A 21,814-nucleotide genomic window follows, 5' to 3' on the forward strand; every position below is an offset into this window, starting at 1 on the left:
GTTGCAATTTAAGATGACTAGGGCATGCCCGTACTATATCTATATCTAAAATTATATCCCCCCCCTCTATTTACATGAAATGGTTTGGTCCAAAGCGAACGGCTTGCGAGTGGTGACAATCCCCCCCCTCTATTTACATGCAATGGTTTGGTCCAAAGCGAACGGCTTCCGGAGTTTGGTAAAGAAATCGCCATCGCGTGCACAAACGCGCAGGAAAGCGAATGAATCGCAAATTCGTTTTTATTAGTTTTAAAACATAGTTTAACGCCAACATAGTTTGCAAACGTGAAATAAATGAATACGCTCTCAAATGTGCCATCCGAGGCAGAGTGTGTCCTCCACGTTCGGCACACGCGATCGTTCGCTGCTCTCTGATTGGTTGAATCGTTTTTTGGACATAGCTCGGTAAGTAATTGTCCGATTAATATGAAACCTTGAAAAGGCACATCCTCGGGTCCCCAGCAATATACCTGGCAAGTTTCAAGTATATCGGACCGGTAGTTGTCGAGAAACAGCGGTCACAGACAAACAAACAAACGTACAGACGTACAGAGATTACTGGAATTATAGATAGACTAGGGCATGCCCGTACTATATATATGCCCGTACTATATATCTATCTAAAATTATATCCCCCCCCTCTATTTACATGAAATGGTTTGGTCCATTCGCAACGCCAAAGCGAACGGCGAACGGCTTGCGAGTACAGTGACAATCCCCCCCCTCTATTTACATGAATGGTTTGGTCCATTCGCAACGACCACAGAACCCCCCCCTCTATTTACATGAAATGGTTCGGTCCAAAGCGAACGGCTTCCGGAGTTTGGTAAAGAAATCGCCATCGCGTACACAAACGCGCAGGAAAGCGAATGAATCGCAAATTCGTTTTTATTAGTTTTAAAACATCGTTTAACGCCAACATAGCGCCAACATAGTTTGCAAACGTGAAATAAATGAATACGCTCTCAAATGTGCCATCCGAGGCAGAGTGTGTCCGCCACGTTCGGCACACGCGCTAGTTCGCTGCTCTCTGATTGGTTGAATCGTTTTTTGGACATCGCTCGGTAAGTAATTGTCCGATTAATATGAAACCTTGAAAAGGCACATCCTCGGGTCCCCAGCAATATACCTGGCAAGTTAAAAGTATATCGGACCCGTGGTTGTCGAGAAACAGCGGTCACAGACAAACAAACACACAGACAGACACACACACACACACACACACAGAGATTACTGGAATTATAGATAGATAACGAGGGCCTGCCATCAATTTTAGCACCAAAGACATTGGGAATGTTACAATTTAAGATGATAACGAGGGCCTGCCATCAATTTTAGCACCAAAGACATTGGGAATGTTACAATTTAAGATGATAACAAGGGCCTGCCATCAATTTTAACATCAAAGACCTTGGGAATGTTTCAATTTAAGATGATAACAAGGGCCTGCCATCAATTTTATCATCAAAGACCTCAAAGACATTGGGAATGTTACAATTTAAGATGATAACGAGGGCCTGCCATCAATTTTAACATCAAAGACCTCAAAGACATTGGGAATGTTACAATTTAAGATGATAACGAGGGCCTGCCATCAATTTTAACATCAAAGACTTCAAAGACATTGGGAATGTTACAATTTAAAATGATAACAAGGGCCTGCCATCAATTTTAACATCAAAGACTTCAAAGACATTGGGAATGTTACAATTTAAGATGATAACGAGGGCCTGCCATCAATTTTAGCACCAAAGACATTGGGAATGTTACAATTTAAGATGATAACAAGGGCCTGCCATCAATTTTATCATCAAAGACCTCAAAGACATTGGGAATGTTACAATTTAAGATGATAACGAGGGCCTGCCATCAATTTTAACATCAAAGACCTCAAAGACATTGGGAATGTTACAATTTAAGATGATAACGAGGGCCTGCCATCAATTTTAACATCAAAGACTTCAAAGACATTGGGAATGTTACAATTTAAAATGATAACAAGGGCCTGCCATCAATTTTATCATCAAATACCTCAAAGACATTGGGATGTTGCAATTTAAAATGATAACGAGGGCCTGCCATCAATTTTAGCACCAAAGACATTGGGAATGTTGCAATTTAAGATGATAACGAGGGCCTGCCATCAATTTTAACATCAAAGACCTCAAAGACATTGGGAATGTTACAATTTAAGATGATAACGAGGGCCTGCCATCAATTTTAGCACCAAAGACATTGGGAATGTTGCAATTTAAGATGACTAGGGCATGCCCGTACTATATATATATCTAAAATTATATCCCCCCCCCCCTCTATTTACATGAAATGGTTTGGTCCATTCGCAAAGCCAAAGCGAACGGCTTGCGAGTGCGGTGACAATCCCCCCCCCCTCTATTTACATGAAATGGTTTGGTCCAAAGCGAACGGCTTGCGAGTACGGTGACAATCCCCCCCCCCTCTATTTACATGAAATGGTTTGGTCCAAAGCGAACGGCTTGCGAGTACGGTGACAATCCCCCCCCTCTATTTACATGCAATGGTTTGGTCCAAAGCGAACGGCTTGCGAGTACGGTGACAATCCCCCCCCCCCCCCCCCCCCCCTCTATTTACATGCAATGGTTTGGTCCAAAGCGAACGGCTTGCGGAGTTTGGTAAAGAAATCGCCATAGCTCGGTAACTACTTGTCCGATTAATATGAAACCTTGAAAAGGCACATCCTCGGGTCCCCAGCAATATACCTGGCAAGTTTCAAGTATATCGGACCGGTAGTTGTCGAGAAACAGCGGTCGCATACACACACACACACACACACACACACACACACAGAGATTACTGGAATTATAGATAGATAACAGGGGCCTGCCATCAATATGAACATCAAAGACATTGGGAATGTTGAAATTTAAGATGATAACGAGGGCCTGCCATCAATTTTAACTGTCCACCCCGTCTTTGTGCAGGATGTCCATATTCATGCGTGTCTCCACAAGTCGCTTCACACGCCTGGAACGTCTGTCTGTGTGCGTGTGCCTTCTGTTCCTCATGATGATCACCAACGCCATGTTCTTTGGCCTGCAATCCCGGATCGACACCGGCATATCAGAGACAGGAGTCGCCCAGTACTTCTCGGTGGGTTCAATGTATGTCGTCATTTGCAGCTCCTTCATCGAGCTTCCTGTGAGCTTACTCGTGGTGAGGATTTTTCGTTCTCGGTTGTCAAAGCAAAAGGGGTCTCAACATAAGAAGCGCGTCGCATGGAACTTGTGTTCAGGCCCGCTTCCGCACTGGACACTCTACATCGCCTGGTTCCTCATCGCCATCAGTATTTTGTCATCGGGATTTTTTACCATTCTCTACAGCATGGAATGGGGTCCTGTCAAAGCAACGCGATGGCTCGTTTGCTTTCTCTTGTCATTTGGCGTCAACATCATTCTAACTCAACCAATCAAGGTACTGGAAAGAGCTTGAATTGATATGACATTCCTTCATATAATGAACTATATACAGTATATGTATATGGGCAATTCCATGGTTACTCACATTACATATACATATATCGATGCATTAATGTAATGTGTTGTAATGTGAGTAACCGTGGAATTGCCCATATGTATTATTTGCTTGCGACCGTATTTTATTTGCTGGTGAATCAAAGTTCATAAAAATCAGTATCCACGTTTAAATTACTATTTCTCACGACACCTGCGGATCAAATTTCAGTGCTTTTTATGCCAGGAACCTCCTCGCAACTCGTAATCACAGAGCATTGCCGTCAGCTATTCCGCCATCTTCCTCCTAACTTACAGCAAAATAGATCTAGGCCAATTTTAATGTTTGCTGAAGGAAAATCTTTTCACATATTAACCCATTTATTGGGTTTTCCAAAACAATTGTTAAGTCTGCACAACCTTCAGTTATTGACGAGATTATTGTAATCATTAAATCTCGAAAAAAGAACGAAAACACATCACTGTAAAACACGAGTATTTTTATTTGATGAACATAAAGTTTCAAAAAATATTGGGTCAAAATTTGATGTAAAGAACAGTTATTTAAACACAGTGTGAATTTGCATGACGAGCATGCGGCTACGTATGCGATGAATGCATATTGCAAGCTCGGGGCCTTGTTCCTATTGCCCGAGGCGGTGTTCGGGGCGTGCAAGCCAAGCTTGGGCACGTACATGTGCACAAGCCAAGCTTGGGCACGTACTTGTACACTTGGGCACAGACATTTAAACGTGGGTGTGTTCACCGAGCTGAAAATACGGCTGGAGCGCGTACTCGCAGGACAAGCAGCTGCCATGTTGGAATACCCTTCCCTCGCTGGAATGCGAGAGGTACAGGCATAGCCGAGAGTGATAAGCGTGAACGCATATGAATGCATATGGACTTTGTCGGGTTCCGTTGACAGATTGATTCACATTTGCTTTCCTCTTTGGTTTGTTTTCCTTCTTAACCTAGTCATAGATCCACGAAGGTGACTGACTAAACCGAGAGTCTGATTTCAGCAAGTCACAAGCATCAAGTTGAGTTGGTCTGCGAGTATAACTGAGTCTCAGTGGCCCAATAAGATAGAATGAAAGTGTGGTGGTGCGGTGGGGTGGGGAGGGAAACTACAGATTGATAATCGTCCAGAAGCAATTTCCGCTGTGATTGTCTCTTTTTTAAAGCATTAAGAAAGAAAGAAGAAAAAGCAATAAGAAACCCGTATATGGAGTGAAAACCAATGGCACGCACACACACGCACACAAACACACACACGAAGGCCAAAATAATGGAAAAGACAGATGGTGATCGGCAGAAAGGCAAGGGAGAGCAGAAGAATGAAGGAGATGAGGATGGTGAAGATGATGAAGAGCAGCATAGACTGGAAGGAGAGTTAGCCAACAAAATAGAAGAGATGAAATTGATAAAACTCAGAGAAAGACCAAAACTTTATCGCATAGAAAACAATAAACAGACAAAAATCTTAGTGAGGTGAATCAACCATTCAATTAGAAAAATGATTTCAAAATCATCCGCCTTGAAGGAAATTAATGTCGTCTGTTTCGCAGCGGCACTATTCATTCAAGAAAAAGTAACGGGAAACAACACCAGAAGAAGAAAAAAACAGGCCCCACAATTAAAAACCACATTCCATCTTGGAGACAGAGATAGATTACAGACACAAAGAGAGCAACTTCCACCTTGGAGACAGAGATAGATCACAGACACAAAGAGAGCAACTTCCACCTTGGAGACAGAGATCTATCACAGACACAAAGAGAGCAACTGCAGAAGGAAGTAGGACAAATACAAGAGTTCAGGAAAGGAAACAGACACCCACAAATAAAAAAGAGAATCCAAAGAATAAAAAACAAACACAAAATCGAAGACATAGACCTCGAGTGCTTGGGTGCTGGAAACAAACTCAAAAATAGAAATGATAGCAAGGAAGATAAAAAAACAATGAAGAGGGAAACAACAGGATAAAACAAAACCACATGATTGAAAGTAACCCAAAGAGATTTTACTTTGAATTGGGGAAAAAGCAGAATTGTGTCAACTTCCCCTGAAAAAGAAAAACTGGAAAAAATCCAGAAAGGAAGATCAAAAAGAACATAACAAGGAAGCAGAATAGACCCCAAACTTAGAAAAGAAGAAGCAACATCTCGAGGAAATGCCCCCATTGATTAATTTATTGATGAAGAGAAAATTGGAAAACAACTTTAAAAAACACCAAACTTCAAAAGCCGAAGCCCAGATGGAATTCCAAATTTCTGGCTAAAACAACTTGATGCTCTTCGCAATCTACGCCAAGACATTTAAACAACTGATCGAAGAGGAAAAGGCAGTGGATGAGTGGCTCGTAGAAGGGAACACCTTTCTCATCCCAAAATCGGAGGAAACCCAACTTCCCCACAAATACCGGCCAATAACATGTGCACCAACATATAAATATACAAACTACTGACAGGTATCATCACAGAAATAACGTACCATCATCTAACACAGGAAGGAGGTTTCGAGGCAGAACAAAAGAGATGTAAGAGAGGTTGTTATGGAACAATTGACCACCTACTACTGAACAAGGTCATACTTAAAAATTGCAAAATGCGAAGAACTAAATGATCTACCGTCTGGATAGACTAAGAAAGCTTTTGAGAGTGTTCCACATTCGTAGATGATAAAATGCATGCAGATATACAAAATCAATCTCCAAATAATCAAACTGATTGAGAAAGCAATGGAGCTCTGCAATACCACATTGATATTACAGCACTGAGAAAGGAATATTGGAATACCAGATGTGAAGATATGGCGTGAGATCTTCCAGGAAGACAGTCTCCACCCCTCCCCCCCCCCCCCCCCACCCCCTTTCTGTTTTGTCTGGGTCTGGACCCACTAAATGACCTCATCAATGAACAAGCACACGGATACACCTGAATAACCAAGAGACGACCATCCAAAGAAATAGGAAAGGTGACACATCTACTATACATGGACAATAATATTGTACTCCCCCATCGTACCCAGTCGTACCCAGCTGCTCCTGGACTCTGTGTTCTTCTCTCCTGACAAGGTGGAGAAGTTTATGTCAATCCTCAACTATGATTCCACAACTGGACCAGACGGCATCAGCCCATGGGTCCTAAAATCCTGCTCTGCTGCTCTATCTCACCCTCTCTCTGTTCTTTTCACCCTCTCTTTTGCTCAAGGCCATCTGCCATCAGTTTGGAAATCAGCAAACATCACCGCTTTACACAAAAAGGTGCAAACACAGATCCTTGCTACTACAGACCAATCAGCCTGCTCCCAATTATCAGCAAAGTCATGGAATCCATCATTGCTTCGGATATCAAATCCTTCCTCTTCTCCAATGGCTTGATCTCTGATCATCAATTTGGATTCAGACCAGGTCACTCTACTCTGGACATGCTGCTTCTGCTGTCTCAACAATGGATGGAGGTCCTTAATGCCAAACAGGAAATTAGAGCTGTCTCCCTTGACATATCACGTGCCTTCGATACGGTCTGGCGCCCCGCTCTGCTCACCAAACTCTCCTCCTATAGTATCCATGGAAATCTCTACGCTTGGCTTGCGGACTTCCTCTCTGGTCATAGTCAACGTGTGGCCCTGAATGGGTTTCTCTCTTCTCCCCTTCCTGTTCAGGCTGGAGTTCCTCAAGGCAGTGTTCTGGGCCCTGTGCTTTTTGTGGTCTTCATCAATGATCTCTCCGACTCTCTTGAAAATCCTCTCTATCTCTTTGCTGATGACTCTACTCTCTGTCGCTCCATTCCTCATCCCTCAGATCGGCAGTCTGCAGCCTCCTCACTCTCTGCAGACCTGGACAAAATCACAGACTGGTCAAACAAGTGGAACGTGTCTTTCAATCCTGACAAATCTCACACTCTCACTAAGTCTTTCTGAAAAGACCGACTGGACAACCCTCCCATCTACTTTCTGAACAATCCTCTCCAATAAGTTCTGTCACTCAAGCTTTTGGGTCTCACTATCTGCCATGATCTTTCATGGGAAAATCACATTTCCAAGCTGGCCTCCAAAGCCAGTCGCCGACTGGGCATCCTCCGTCGTGTGAAGTCCTTCCTTGGCACACCTGAGCCCCTCCCCACAGACAAGGCTTCCATCCGCAGCTCAATGGAATACTGTTCTCCCCTCTGGGCTGGTGCTCCTTCTCACATGTAGCTCGGCTTCACGAGGTTGAAACTAAAGCATTCAGAATCATTGGAATCTCCCGCGATGAAGCTGATTCTGAGGGCCTTTCTCTCTGTCACCGCAGGCAGGTTGGTGGTCTTTCTGTCTTCTCCGGCCTAGCTCCCCCAGCTCTCTCTGTGCTCTGTCCCTCAAATATTCCTGCAGGTCGCACAAGATCTGCTAGCAACCCTCTTCTGGTGAAGCTGCCAAAATCAAGACTCTCTGCTCACCTTCACTAATTCATTCCTCTCTTTCCCACCTCTGGAACAAACTCCCTCACTCTCTGCAATCCCACTCCTACCTGCAGGTCTTTAAAGCAGCTCTTCACCACCATCTCTTATCTTCCCCCATCCAAACCTTGATCTCTTCTACCCCCATTAATTCACCCCAAATCCACTTTTTTTTTTTTTGAAATAATGACTTTTCTTTCCTGGAAGTTCTAGCAGTGTACAAGGGTTTTATACTCCCCCCCCCCCCCCCCGCCCTCCCATGCCTCCTCCCCCCAAGCGCTCTCCCTCCTACAGATATTCCATTGTCCCTGTCCTCTGCTGTTGTACTTGTGTGCTTCCCTCTCTCTCCCCATCTTGTCTCCCGCTCCCTTTATTGTATGTTGTTTTTTTTTGTGATTGATGTTAGCTCTTATACGAGCCACGATCTTCTATTAAAAATATATATATATATATTTTAAACTCTCCTCGCCAAATGACAAAAAATTGACAGAACAACTAAAACGAGGGAAATGGTTTTCCACGGACATTCAAATGGAATTTGGACAAGACAGGCGCACATTTGTACAAGTTTGGACAAGTACACATTTGTACAAGGTAAACCAACAAAAACAGACAACATAAAAATTGACCTTGAAACAACAATACCGCAGTTAGAAAATGAAGGATCATACAAATACCTCGGAGTAGAAGAAGAACACCAAATATGTCACAAACAAAATCACAAAACAATCACCAAAGAACGAAGCTGATCCTGACCTGAAAACATACCTCTCCCCAAGAAACAAAATCAAAGCAATAAACCAGCTCGCACTACCAGTATTCCAATATAGCTGCGGAATAATAAACTGGGCCCAATTAGTACAACAGATTTACTCAAATTTTTGAAGGTGTGGTGCATTTTATGGTAAAAACACCAAATTTGGCACAGTTAACCTTTAGGGTATACTTGTTCATTTAAGATTTGGACCCATCGTGTAGGTGACCTATTTCGGGTATAAATCCAAGATTGCGGACATCACCATAAAAAGTACAGAAATATCCGTAATATATCATTACTAGTGGGGTCACCCGTGGGAATCTCACGGGCATGGACGTGTGTGACATTTGTACATCTTCATGTAGTTGCTGCACATTCAATTTTATAAAATTGTTATTGGCAATTTATCAGATCCACAAATAATGTAATCTACACAATGTATTTACTTCTGTTAACATGTAAATGCATGTGCGTGCACGTGGGAAATACAGTTTGAAATGTGTTATTACATCTCATGTAAAATGTAACTTTAAGAGCTCAAATCCTCTCCCTCCCCGCCCCCATCCCTCCCACATCACGCACACTGCACCAGGGAGTGGATCACCCACACACACGGGGGAGTGGGTCACACAAAAGCACACACAAAAACACACACACACAAACACACACACACACACACATTATCCAATACTTCATCCGGATTCATTGCAGCTGCTTTTGTATATGTTTGCTGAGCACACATTACCTTCCCATGTCTTTGTTGCTCAGCATCCCGTGCAAGTCTGTGTTAACGTTCATTGGCAGTCCCATTCTGTTCCCTCATGATTTAATTCATTTTGGAGATAACATTTATAAACGCGAGTGGCGACACGTAAAGGATGCTCCGCCCTTCTCCCCACGTACAGAGTACCTGATTGCAACTTGATATTGTGACTACGTCTAAATAATGAAACATTCCGACGATATAAAGAATATAGCTCAAATGGAAAAGTCCCTTGGAAAAAAGTATTTTGGGCGGTGTATAAGCACATAACATTGCACCTTTGTGTCCCACGAAAACCAAAGTTACTCTTTTAGTTACAGTATACAAAATGACATTTTTAAAATTAAAGATTTCAAATAAACATTTGAAGTGTACGTGGCCATAACGTATAAAATAGGAACGAAAAAATATCTCTCGGCAATCTACCGTCTGTGTTTATTTATTTATTTTACAGTTGTGAATTACATGTCCATGCACACGTGAAATGGAGTTTGTTTATCAATCCTGGATGTGAGAACACAATTCAGCCTTGAAATCTCGTGCGAAAAAAAAAAAAGATCGATGGAGTGAATGTAAGTTTAAACAGGATTACCTTTACTTCTGTATACTAGTACCCGACTGCAAAGCCGCAATGAGCCGGCGAAGCCAAAGCCTCTTGCCACTATTTTACCCATCACTGGCATCAGTAGGTTAGGTAGTTGGTAGTAGGTACCGTACCTAGTTCAAAATTACACCATTTGCATTCTGGATGAGATTAAAATTTATAAAATTTCCTTCTTGATTAATTCGGTGAATTCCGTCTCAACTTCGGATATTTCCGGCCGTGAAAAACTATCCCCTACGGCCGCGAGATTTCTAAAAAATAATTCTTCGTCAATTTTAGAATATTTGACGCCGTTTTCAGCGTCCGAAATGTGGTAAAAAGCTTTTTTGAAATATTTTATCAAATGCTCGAATCTCATTGGTTCCAGTAATTGGTGACGATTTTCGTTGAAGATAACCAGGGCCCGGGGAGCGAGGTTGGTCTTAAAGTATTTTAATTACAAATTAGAGGTGCATGGGATTGTGAATCAAACAACGACGGGTGAAACAAACTCCTATTGAACTTTTTCGCAATTTTTTTATGCATACTTCCGCATCCGGAAGATGGCGGCCTCCATTGAGTGATTTGGTTTTTGAAATATTTTTTCAAATGCTCGAATCTCATTGGTTCCGGTGTTTGGTGACGATTTTCGTTGAAGATAACCAGGCCCTTGCGGGCCGAGGTTGGTCTTAAAGTATTTTAATTAGAAATTAGAGGTGCATAAGATTGTGAATCAAAAAAGGACGGGTGAAACAAACTCCTATTGAACTTTTTTCAATTTGTTATGCATACTTCCGCATCCACAAGATGGCGGCCCCCATTGAGCGATTTGGTGCGTCAATGCTTCCAAATTCTCAAGGGATCCAGCAAAATCAGGCTTTTCAACATAATACGTACGCGTTCATTCACAACACCGGCTTCACCGGCTAATAATGATGAATGAAATCAGAACGAAGAAATATCTGTCGGCAATTTCCTGTCTGTGGCGATACGTGAATGAAGGTGTGCCCCTCTTCCCACATTATTGTGGCGACGTATAAATTAAATATTTCATCGTGACGACTGTCATCAAATGGAAAAGTCCGCCACGAATTTTGAATATGTCTTGGCATTTTCCCGTCTGTTATTTTAGGCGGTGTATGACAGACCGTGCTGCAAATTTCTAAAATGTCTCAGCGATTTCCCGTGTGCGCGTGAATTTTCTCAATTATTGCTGACCATGGATAAAATCATCGATAAAAATGAAATCAGATGGTGAGTTAGAGTGGAGATAAAGGCGTGAGAGAGTGTCAATGGCCTTCTATGTTATACGCCTTTGAAAATGCATTTCGTTCTATAAACGGTAACTTTCATTGAATTTTCTTCCCGTTTTTTTCAACCAAGTCTAAAACCATGTTAGCGACTGTGAAAAATGAAATGAGATATCGAATTAGAGTTTAAATAAAACTGTGAGAGAGAGAGAGCAAGACACCGCTGGCCTTACAAAAGAGGCCTCAAAGCTATGCGAGTAAACAAAATGGTGGATATTTGTTTTTGAAGCTCCTCCCAGACCGGGTGGAGCCACTTTTTGGACAGACTTATCACAGACAGACAGAATCACCTACGGAGAATATAATATAGATAGGCCAAATTTCTAAAATGCTCACTTTTCATCAGATTGACTTGAGATTTTAAGAGGATTTGCACATCCAGACACTGATTTCAACCACCAAGTATTTTTGAGGTCAACATCGGTCAAAAGGTCAACATAGGGCAGATTTCCAAAATGCTCACTTTTCATCAGATTGACTTGAGATTTTAAGAGGATTTGCATTTCCGGACACTGAATTCAACCACCAATTATTTTTGAGGTCATAATAGGCCAAAAACTTATTTGAGGGATTTCACAAGTATCATGCTATACACGACATATTTCTTGTTTTACTATTATTTTATTTTATTTTACCATTCGAAGTGACCAGAGAAAATGCCAAAAGGTGGAACAAACATTCAGACTGCTATATACACTCGTTCCCAAGGTGGAAACAAACGATAAAATGGGAATTCTTCCTGTTTTTTTTTTTTGCAGTCAAGTGAAGTCCAAAGCAACCGTAGGTTAAGCTAATGTGAAAATAACATGGAGTGCTGTTAAAAGAAGATAATTTACAGATAGTGGTACTGTAGTACAACGTGATATTGGTGCTGTAGTACAACGTGATAGTGGTACTGTAGTACAACGTGAAATTGGACCTGTAGTACAACGTGATAGTGGTACTTTAGTACAACGTGACAGTGGTACTGTAGTACAACATGATAGTAGTACTGTAGTACAACGTGATAGTGGGACTGTAGTACAACGTGAAAGTGGGACTGCAGTACAATGTTGCATTGGTAAGAGACTATTTACATACTAAATACTGATGTTTCGTTGGGATTTTGAGGTGTTTGCTCAGAACACGTGGGGTGAAATGAGATGAGGTGTGAGTGGAAGGTAATCAACTAACATCTTTTTTTGGTATTCTTTTTGACACAGATTGTATTGATAACGGTTTACATAATACTTTTGAAAAAAGTATTCAAGTTGAGTAAAACTGAACTTCTGGAGCAAGAGAAAGAAGAGTTGGAGTATTTTGGACTTAATTTGAATTTCCAAGACAAGAAGAGTTTGGAAGAGAAAACAAATGGTAAAGTCTTCAGATGTCATTACATTATTTAATTGTTGTCAAATAGCACCAATTTTAATCCTTTGTCTGCCTCAATTTATGCTTTATAAAATGACTAGCTTTGCCCATCACTTGTTGTCAATCATGATTGTTGAGTTTGCCCATCACTTGTTATTCATAATTACGAGTTTGCACATCAATTGTTGTCAATCCTAATTGTCAAGTTTGCCCATCACTTGTTGTCATTCATAATTGCGAGTTTGCACATCACTTGTTGTCAATCCTAATTGTCAAGTTTGCCCATCATTTGTTGTCAATCCTAATTGTCAAGTTTGCCCATCACTTGTTGTCCATAATAATTGTTGAATTTTCCCATCACTTGTTGTCATTCATAATTGCGAGTTTGCGCATCACTTGTCAATCCTAATTGTCAAGTTTGCCCATCACTTGTTGTCAATCCTAATTGTCAAGTTTGCCCATCACTTGTCAATCATAATTGTTGAGTTTGCCCATCACTTGTTGTCATTCATAATTGCGAGTTTGCACATCACTTGTTGTCAATCCTAATTGTCAAGTTTGCCCATCACTTGTCATTCATAATTGCGAGTTTGCACATCACTTGTTGTCAATCCTAATTGTCAAGTTTGCCCATCATTTGTTGTCAATCCTAATTGTCAAGTTTGCCCATCACTTGTTGTCCATAATAATTGTTGAATTTTCCCATCACTTGTTGTCATTCATAATTGCGGGTTTGCGCATCACTTGTTGTGAATCCTAATTGTCAAGTTTGCCCATCACTTGTTTTCAATCATAATTGTTGAGTTTTCCCATCACTTGTTGTCATTCATAATTGCGAGTTTGCGCATCATTTGTTGTGAATCCTAATTGTCAAGTTTGCCCATCACTTGTTTTCAATCATAATTGTTGAGTTTTTCCATCACTTGTTGTGAATCCCAATTGTCAAGTTTGCCCATCACTTGTTGTCAATCATAATTGTTGAGTTTTCCCATCACTTGTTGTCAATCCTCATTGTCAAGTTTGGCCATCACTTGTTGTCATTCATAATTGCGAGTTTGCGCATCACTTGTTGTCAATCCTAATTGTCTTGTTTGCCCATCACTGGTTGTCAATCCTAATTGGCAAGTTTGCCCATCACTTGTTGTCAATCCTAATTGTCAAGTTTGCCCATCACTTGTTGTCAATCCTAATCGTCAAGTTTGCCCATCACTTGTTGTCAATCCTAATTGGCAAGTTTGCCCATCACTGGTTGTCAATCCTAATTGTCCCAGTTTGCCCATCACTTGTTGTCAATCCTAATTGTCAAGTTTGCCCATCACTGGTTGTCAATCCTAATTGTCAAGTTTGCCCATCACTGGTTGTCAATCCTAATTGGCAAGTTTGCCCATCACTGGTTGTCAATCCTAATTGTCCCAGTTTGCCCATCACTTGTTGTCAATCCTAATTGTCAAATTTGCCCATCACTTGTCAATCATAATTGTTGGGTTTTCCCATCACTTGCTGTCATTCATAATTGCGAGTTTGCACATCACTTGTTGTCAATCCTAATTGTCCCAGTTTGCCCATCACTTGTTGTCAATCCGAATTGTCAAGTTTGCCCATCACTTGTCAATCATAATTGTCGAGTATGCACATCACTTGTTGTCAATCCGAATTGACGAGTTTCATTTGAAAAATAATAAATTTTCATCCGATTGACCAGAGGTATGATTAAGATCATTAATTTTGATCTTCGTGAAATGGACAATTTGTCTCCATGGCAATTTTTAGTGTAGTGTGAATGGATTTTGCAAGTATCGTGCTTTGCTCAAAGTCTTTTTTTATTATTATTCTTCCGTATGGCTTTTCACGGGTTTATTCACTTTTAACTTCAATTCCTTAGCAACCTTTGGTCCGATTGACATGACATTTTCAACATAGTATGTGACTGCTTATCTGAAAATTTTGGATGCTAATCGTGACATCATAGGTCACGTGGTATGGGCGCCATCTTCAAAAAAAACAAAAAAATCTGGACCTCTATCTATCTATAATTCCAGTAATCTCTGTGTGTTTGTTTGTACGTTTGTACGTTTGTACGTTTGTACGTTTGTTTGTTTGTCTGTGACCGCTGTTTCTCGACAACCACGGGTCCGATATACTTTAAACTTGCCAGGTATATTGCTGGGGACCCGAGGATGTGCCTTTTCAAGGTTTGAAATTAATCGGACAAGTACTTACCGAGCTATGGCGATTTAGCCGTTCGCCGTTCGCTTTGGCGTTGCGAGTGGACCAAACCATTGCATGTAAATAGAGGGGGGGGTTCTGTGGTCGTTGCGAATGGACCAAACCATTCATGTAAATAGAGGGGGGGGGGGTTCTGTGGTCGTTACTGCCACGTGGTTTCAAAGTTTTTTTTTGTTGTTGTTGTTTGCACGCATGTTTTTTTGCACCCACGTACGGGCACGCCCTAGGATGTTTACACACACACACCCCTACACAAATTTTTTTTTTTTTTTTTTTTTGGCAAGGAACGGGCACCCACGTACGGGCACGTCCTAGCTTATATATAGTACGGGCATGCCCTAGTATCTCCAAAACCGCTTGATGGAGAAAATTAAAACATGGCTTATTGTAAAGTACTCAGCATTCGGAATAAGTGTTGTTAACCATGACGCCATCTGTACATCCATTATGACATCATTATTCGACAAGTGCAACGCTTAATCCGATCCGTTTGAAATCTCTTGAGCATGATCTATGAAACAATGTTTGACAAGAATGTAAATCTTTGACGTCATAGGTCTCGTGGTTCGGCAGCCATATTGGATTGAACATTAAAACTTTAAAAAAAAAAAAAAAAACCCGCCAGAACGGTCGACCAGATTGATGTGGAACTTCATGCACATGATCTACTGGATTTGGGAAACATAGGGTGATCAATGATAAATCGTGGGTCACATGGTCTGGTAGGTTTGATGTTTTGAAGACCAAACCTTTCAAAAGAAACTCCTCCAGAATGGCTGGACAGGTCGAGTGGAAACTTTACACACATGTTCCCCAAACCTTGGAAATACCAAGTTGTTCCAAAAAAAAATCATAGGTCATAAAAAAAAAATCAAAAGAATCAGGTCCATCAAAGGAAAATGTTGGATCAAAGGAAAATATCTAACTATTTCTCTAACTATGAAATAATATCTAAATAATATCTAATTTCTCTAACTATGAAATAACTATTTCTCTGAAACCGCCAAAGCTATTCAAGTCAAACTTTACAAGTATAATCTGGTACCCAAGGGTAATACATGTCAAAAATTTGGCCGTGATCGGTTGCACGGTCTGGCAGCCAGAATTTAAAAAAACATTTTAAGAGGAGGAGGAGGTCATGAGTCATATGTCGAATGAAAGCAGGGTTGTATCAAAGCGGGGCAGATTGGATCCCGGTCATAAGTGCGTTCTTGGTGTGTGGACATTCAAATCGATACACCTTCGTCAATTTGAAGATTTAATCCTCCGGAGAAGATTCGCTCGAATACACCAAGGATAACTCAAAGTTTAACAATACTATACCGACGTATACACTCACAGGTTCAACACAACGTGACCAGCCAATCTTCTGGCGAGTGGTTGAATGCAGTTCCTTTTGTAGTAAGTTTGGGAACAAAGGAAATCTCCAGCTGTCTCGGGAGTCAGACTGAGGAAGGAAAGGTCAGGGGCTTTGCAGACATACTGGCGCTTTGGACTCAATGAGGCATCTGGTTATCATTACACCTCAGACCATTGAGGATAAGTATCTTAAGATGAAGAAGTGCAGACTTGCTGTTTTTGCCAGCATGACCTCACAGAGGCTTTATCTGTTCTTGTCTGATGAAAACAGCTCCATTCACCTTCTGTACATTTCAACACTCAAACATTGTATCTCTTTCCTTGCATAGATGGTCAATGTCAGCCTCATTTTCCAAATACAGCAAACACGCAATTTCTATAATCCATGACACAGATTTGATGAAATATTTATCACTAAAGTATAAGCTTCATTTGTATTGACTATATATATATATATATATATATATATATATATATATATATATATATATATATATATATATATATATATATATCTATCGAAGTCTAACAGTTGGAAATCCATTTTAGGCTTCCACAAAAGCCTCAGTCTTCTTGAGGCTAATTGTAAGGCCATGGCAATGAGCAGATTGTACCACTAGGAGGAGCTAATAGATTTGCACATCTTCGAGATTATGACTGAAGATTGCACAGCCATCGGCAAAAAGTAGATCATGGAGCAACATTTTGGTGATTCTGGATTTGGCCTTCAGACGCTGCAAATTGAAGACACTACCATCAGTGCGAAGCTGGTTCATCACTCCCTGGGGGCAATCTTTGAAGGCATCATAAAGCATCGAGGAAAACACAATGCTACATAATAGGGGAGCTAGGCCACAGCCTTGATTTGTGCTGTTGGTAACAGGAAATGACTCAGAAGTGCATCCATTGTCCCTCACACAAGCAACCATGCCATCTTGGAAGGGCATCCACTGTCTTTCACACGAGCAACCATGCCATCTTGGAAGGGCATCCACTGTCCCTCGCACAATCAACCATGCCATCTTGGAAGGGCATCCACTGTCCCTCACACAATGAACCATGCCATCTTGGAAGGGCATCCACTGTCCCTCACACAATCAACCATGCCATCTTGGAAGGGCATCTACTGTCCTACACACGCGCACCCATGCCATCGTGGAAGGGCATCCACTGTCCTTCACACGAGCAACCCATGCCATCTTGGAAGGGCATCCACTGTCCTACACACGCGCAACCATGCCATCCTGGAAGGGCATCCACTGTCCTACACACGCGCAACCATGCCATCTTGGAAGGGCATCCACTGTCCTTCACACGAGCAACCATGCCATCTTGGAAGGGCATCCACTGTCCTTCACACGAGCAACCATGCCATCATGGAAGGGCATCCACTGTCCTTCACACGAGCAACCATGCCATCTTGGAAGGGCATCCACTGTCCCTCACACAATCAACCATGCCATCTTGGAAGGGCACCCATGGTCCCTCACACAATCAACCATGCCATCTTGGAAGGGCATCCACTGTCCTACACACGTGCAACCATGCCATCGTGGAAGGACATCCACTGTCCCTCACACAATCAACCATGCCATCGTGGAAGGGCATCCACTGTCCTTCACACGCGCAACCATGCCATTGTGGAAGGGCATCCACTGTCCCTCACACACACAACCATGCCATTGTGGAAGGGCATCCACTGTCCCTCACACAATCAACCATGCCATCGTGGAAGGATGGTTCTGATGATGGTGATCAATTTAGTGGGACAGCTGACTTTGTGCAGTAGCTTCCACATGCCTTCTCTACTGACCAGATCAAACACTTCTGTAAGGTCGATGAAGACCATGTATAGATCGCGATGTTATTTGTTTTTTCCTGAAGGTGACGAGCAGAAAATATCATATCGGTCGTGCCACGTCCGCATTGGCTTTCCGGGGTGATGCTGTTGACAATTGTTGGTGATATGCGATTAAGAATCCTGCAGGCAAGTATTTTCCCAGCAATAGATGGAAGGGCCATGCCACAGTAGTTGGCGTTTCACCTTTGCATCTGTACAGGGGAACAATTGTGGCATCTTTGAAGACTGGGGTACTGATTCCTCATTCCAGATGGTATTGTAGAGTTGGGTCAGTCGGGTGAGGAGGTCGACACCGCCAAACTTGAAAACCTCATCGGGGAAACCATCGTCACCAGGGGCCTTTCCAGATGACATCTCTTTGATAGCTCTTGGCTCTGGTGGTCTCTATTTTAGTCGGAGGGTGGGCAAGGTCTTCTAATATAGGCTGCTGCGGAAGAGAGTCAATGGCCGCATCCGAGATGGAGGAGGGGAAATTGAGGACACCCTTAAAGTGTTCAGTGTAGCACTCCAGGATATTGTTTGTATCTGTGATAAGGTGCTGGCCATGTGAGCTACAGAGTGCATCGATACCACGAGAAGATGGTCCACAGACTTCCTTTAGACCAGCATAGAAGCGCCTGGGATTCTTTGTATCGACTGCCTCCTGAATTTCTTCCGCTCTTGCTGCCCATCAGCTGTCTTTCATGGAACGTAGTCTTGATTGTGTGTGTCTCCTAAATTGCAGGTAAGAGGAGTGTTTGCTCACTGAGCCTTTGTCGGCAATCCAGCAAAGATGAGCCTCATGCACGGAGTTAAGTAAACTTTTGATCTGGGAGACGTTCTCATCAAACCAGTCTTTGTGACTATGCTTAATGAAACCGAGAACATCAGAAGCTGCAGGTGATGTCTTGTAAAATGGCCTATCCCACTTCATCATTGGTAGTAGGTAGATCCAATTGTTCCAAGGTGGCATTGAGATGATGCTGAAGCTGTGATTGCACGTCGCTGCATTTCAGCTGGTGATTGTTGAGCTTTGAAGCAGCCATGAGACATTTCCTTCTCACATGAGGCTTGATCTTGAGTGATATTTCACTCCTAACAAGCCTGTTGTCTGACCAACAGTCGGAGCCTCTCATGACGTGTGTGCTTGACATCATGCCAGTCGCGTTGCCTGACAATGACAAAATCAACAAGAAAGAGAAATCAGAGATGGCAGACCCTCGCCAGGACATGTTTGTGAGGTGTATTTTGTGGGGTGTTTTTGTACATTTTTTCATTATTTTGTACAGCCCCACTTTCATCAGACACGTGTGACACATTGCGTCCTCTTTATAAAAATGAATTCAGTGTTTTATTTTAAATATATATATATTTTAATGAGGCTGTCCTCGGGATCCTTTGAGTCCTCGGGGTCTTTTGGGTCATCAGGGTCCTCTGGTTCTTCATGGTATTTAAGGGTCTTCAGAGTATTTGGGGTATTGGGGGGTCTTAAAGGTTCTTCAAAGGTGCAATGGGTCTCAGCAGTCCAAAGTGTCGAAAGGTACATTCCTATTAGTACATAATTAATAGATGTACGTAATTAATAGATAGAATGCAACTAACTTCAAACAGTACATAATTAATAGATATATTGGAAACTCACATGGCTGGAGAAGATAATCTAGTAGAGTTTCTTCTTCTTCAAACATTAACAACTTCTTGCTGCCAGACCATAAGACCAATCATATTAAAATTTTTAACACATGTTTCACTTTATGCCTACTACATTACTTTGAAGTTTCACATCGATCAATTTAGCGGCTCAAGAGATAGTTTAAAAATAGATATTGTCATTCAATCCAACATGGCCAACAAACCATGTGACGTATGAATTATTCAAGGACAGCATGGTATCCCCAAGGCATGGGGAACATATGTGTGAAGGTTTGATCTGTTGAGCCATTCTGGAGGGGTGGCTTTTTAAAGGTTTATTCTTCAAAAAAATAATAGCCGTGAAACCATGTGACCTTTGACGTCATGATCATGGAACCTTTTGTTTGTCATGGGTATGCGATCATGCATGTAACGTTTCACCTCAATCTGTTCAGCCGTTTCGGAGAAAAAGGGGTTTTAGTCGTTTTAAAGCTTTTGTGTTAAAACAAGACCAAAAGTCTAACAGCGGCGTAGCCGGGCTTGTACAATATTATAAACCATAAACACACATGATTAGCTTTTTTAACAGTCGCTAAGGCTGTTTATAACATTATAAAAAGAAATTTGGAGGAATCCCGACATCCATGAGGTAAGTTTTACTTACAGAACTGAGCGAAGATCTACTGTAATCTAGATTATACCCCACTAGGGTTGGGATAATAACATGCTCTCAAAAAACCGAGGCGAATTCCTTACTTCCGTGGTTGTTAGTCCGTACACCACTAATCATGGAATCATGAACCATACACCGCTTCAATCCATTAACTTTGTATTCACGACATTGGGATTAAAGTGTTATGGTCATATTTACTGTATTATTATTATTACATATGTTATGGTCATATTACAAAAACGATACTACTGAAACGATACATGACTGTATTAATAAACCTGGGCTTAATTTGTCCAAAGTGTAGGCATAAAGCCTGAGGCCTATATGTACTGTTTTGTTGGAAGAGCCCTAATGTGTATGCTTTCCATATTTCATGGTCACTTTAACAATCGGTTTGTTTGTGTTTCACACTGAATGAAAAACATAAAGGTAGAGCATGGCGATTGTGATATATGACAGGATTGACGATATGTTCGGCTTGAACTAATTGGAATCAAAATGGCGGAGTGTGGAGAGTCAGCCGCCGTACCGCCGTAATGACATCAGACATAATCACATCACCCTGTCATGTGACCAGATCCACAGCTCTGATTGGTATACGTTTGAGGGGACATACATACATACATAGAAACGGACAAACACTGTTCTAGACGGCTTTGTCCTATGGGCTACGCCATAAAAATATGGCGGCTGAACCACGTGACCGATGATGTCATTATTCTTTCTCTCCACCAATTTATCCCTCGATGATGCTCAAGAAATTTCATCCTGATCGGCTGAAGTTTTGTACTTGTCGAATTATGACGTCATAATGGAGGCACATATGACATAATCATTAACATATGCTATTCCCCATGGGGAGTTCTTTACAATGCGTCATGTCTCAAGTTTTTCTATTCAGCGCTTTCGGAGATATAGAGGTGCAAAGTATTTTGGTTTTTCCAAGATGGCGCCCGTACTGCGTGACCTATCACGTCATAAATATTAAAAATATATACAAGAGGCACAGCTATGGTGAAAATTTCCTGGCGACCAGACCAACAGTTGCAGAGAAAATTCTGTGCAGACAAACAAACAAACAAACTGACCCAAATGCAATCCCCTGTCCTCTGACGAGGGTAACGAGGTGCCAATGTTTCGAGCATGGATGCATCCATGCAGCTTTGTACTTATCAGTTTGTTGGAACAAGGAGTTGGTGATGACGAGTTCGTTGGTTGAATATGGCGTCAACAGCAAAGTGCCGTTGGAGTTCTCTTTGCCGATGCCGTGGTGTCCGATCTCCTTTTTCCACGCAGCAGAATCACGACCCACTCGGGTGTTGAAGTCCCCCAACAAAAGAAGCTTGTCCCTATGAGATACACAAATGATACAACACACAGGTAGCATGCTGGAC

The 21,814-nt window shown here is 41.8% G+C and overlaps 1 protein-coding gene across 1 annotated transcript in view; it reads left to right on the top strand.

The window, feature by feature from the left end:
• LOC137437736 (polycystin-1-like protein 2) overlaps positions 1-21,814 on the top strand; it is a 262,258-nt gene that overhangs the window by 145,381 nt on the left and 95,063 nt on the right. Inside the window, exons 11-12 of the mRNA XM_078766376.1 lie at positions 2,961-3,450; positions 12,543-12,693. Of these exons, the coding sequence (XP_078622502.1) occupies positions 2,961-3,450; positions 12,543-12,693 (641 nt within the window). The remainder of the gene's footprint in view (positions 1-2,960; positions 3,451-12,542; positions 12,694-21,814) is intronic.

Source organism: Myxine glutinosa, chromosome 12 (genome assembly GCF_964187855.1).
Source record: "Myxine glutinosa chromosome 12, kmMyxGlut1.1, whole genome shotgun sequence".
Taxonomy (NCBI): Eukaryota; Metazoa; Chordata; class Myxini; order Myxiniformes; family Myxinidae; genus Myxine; species Myxine glutinosa.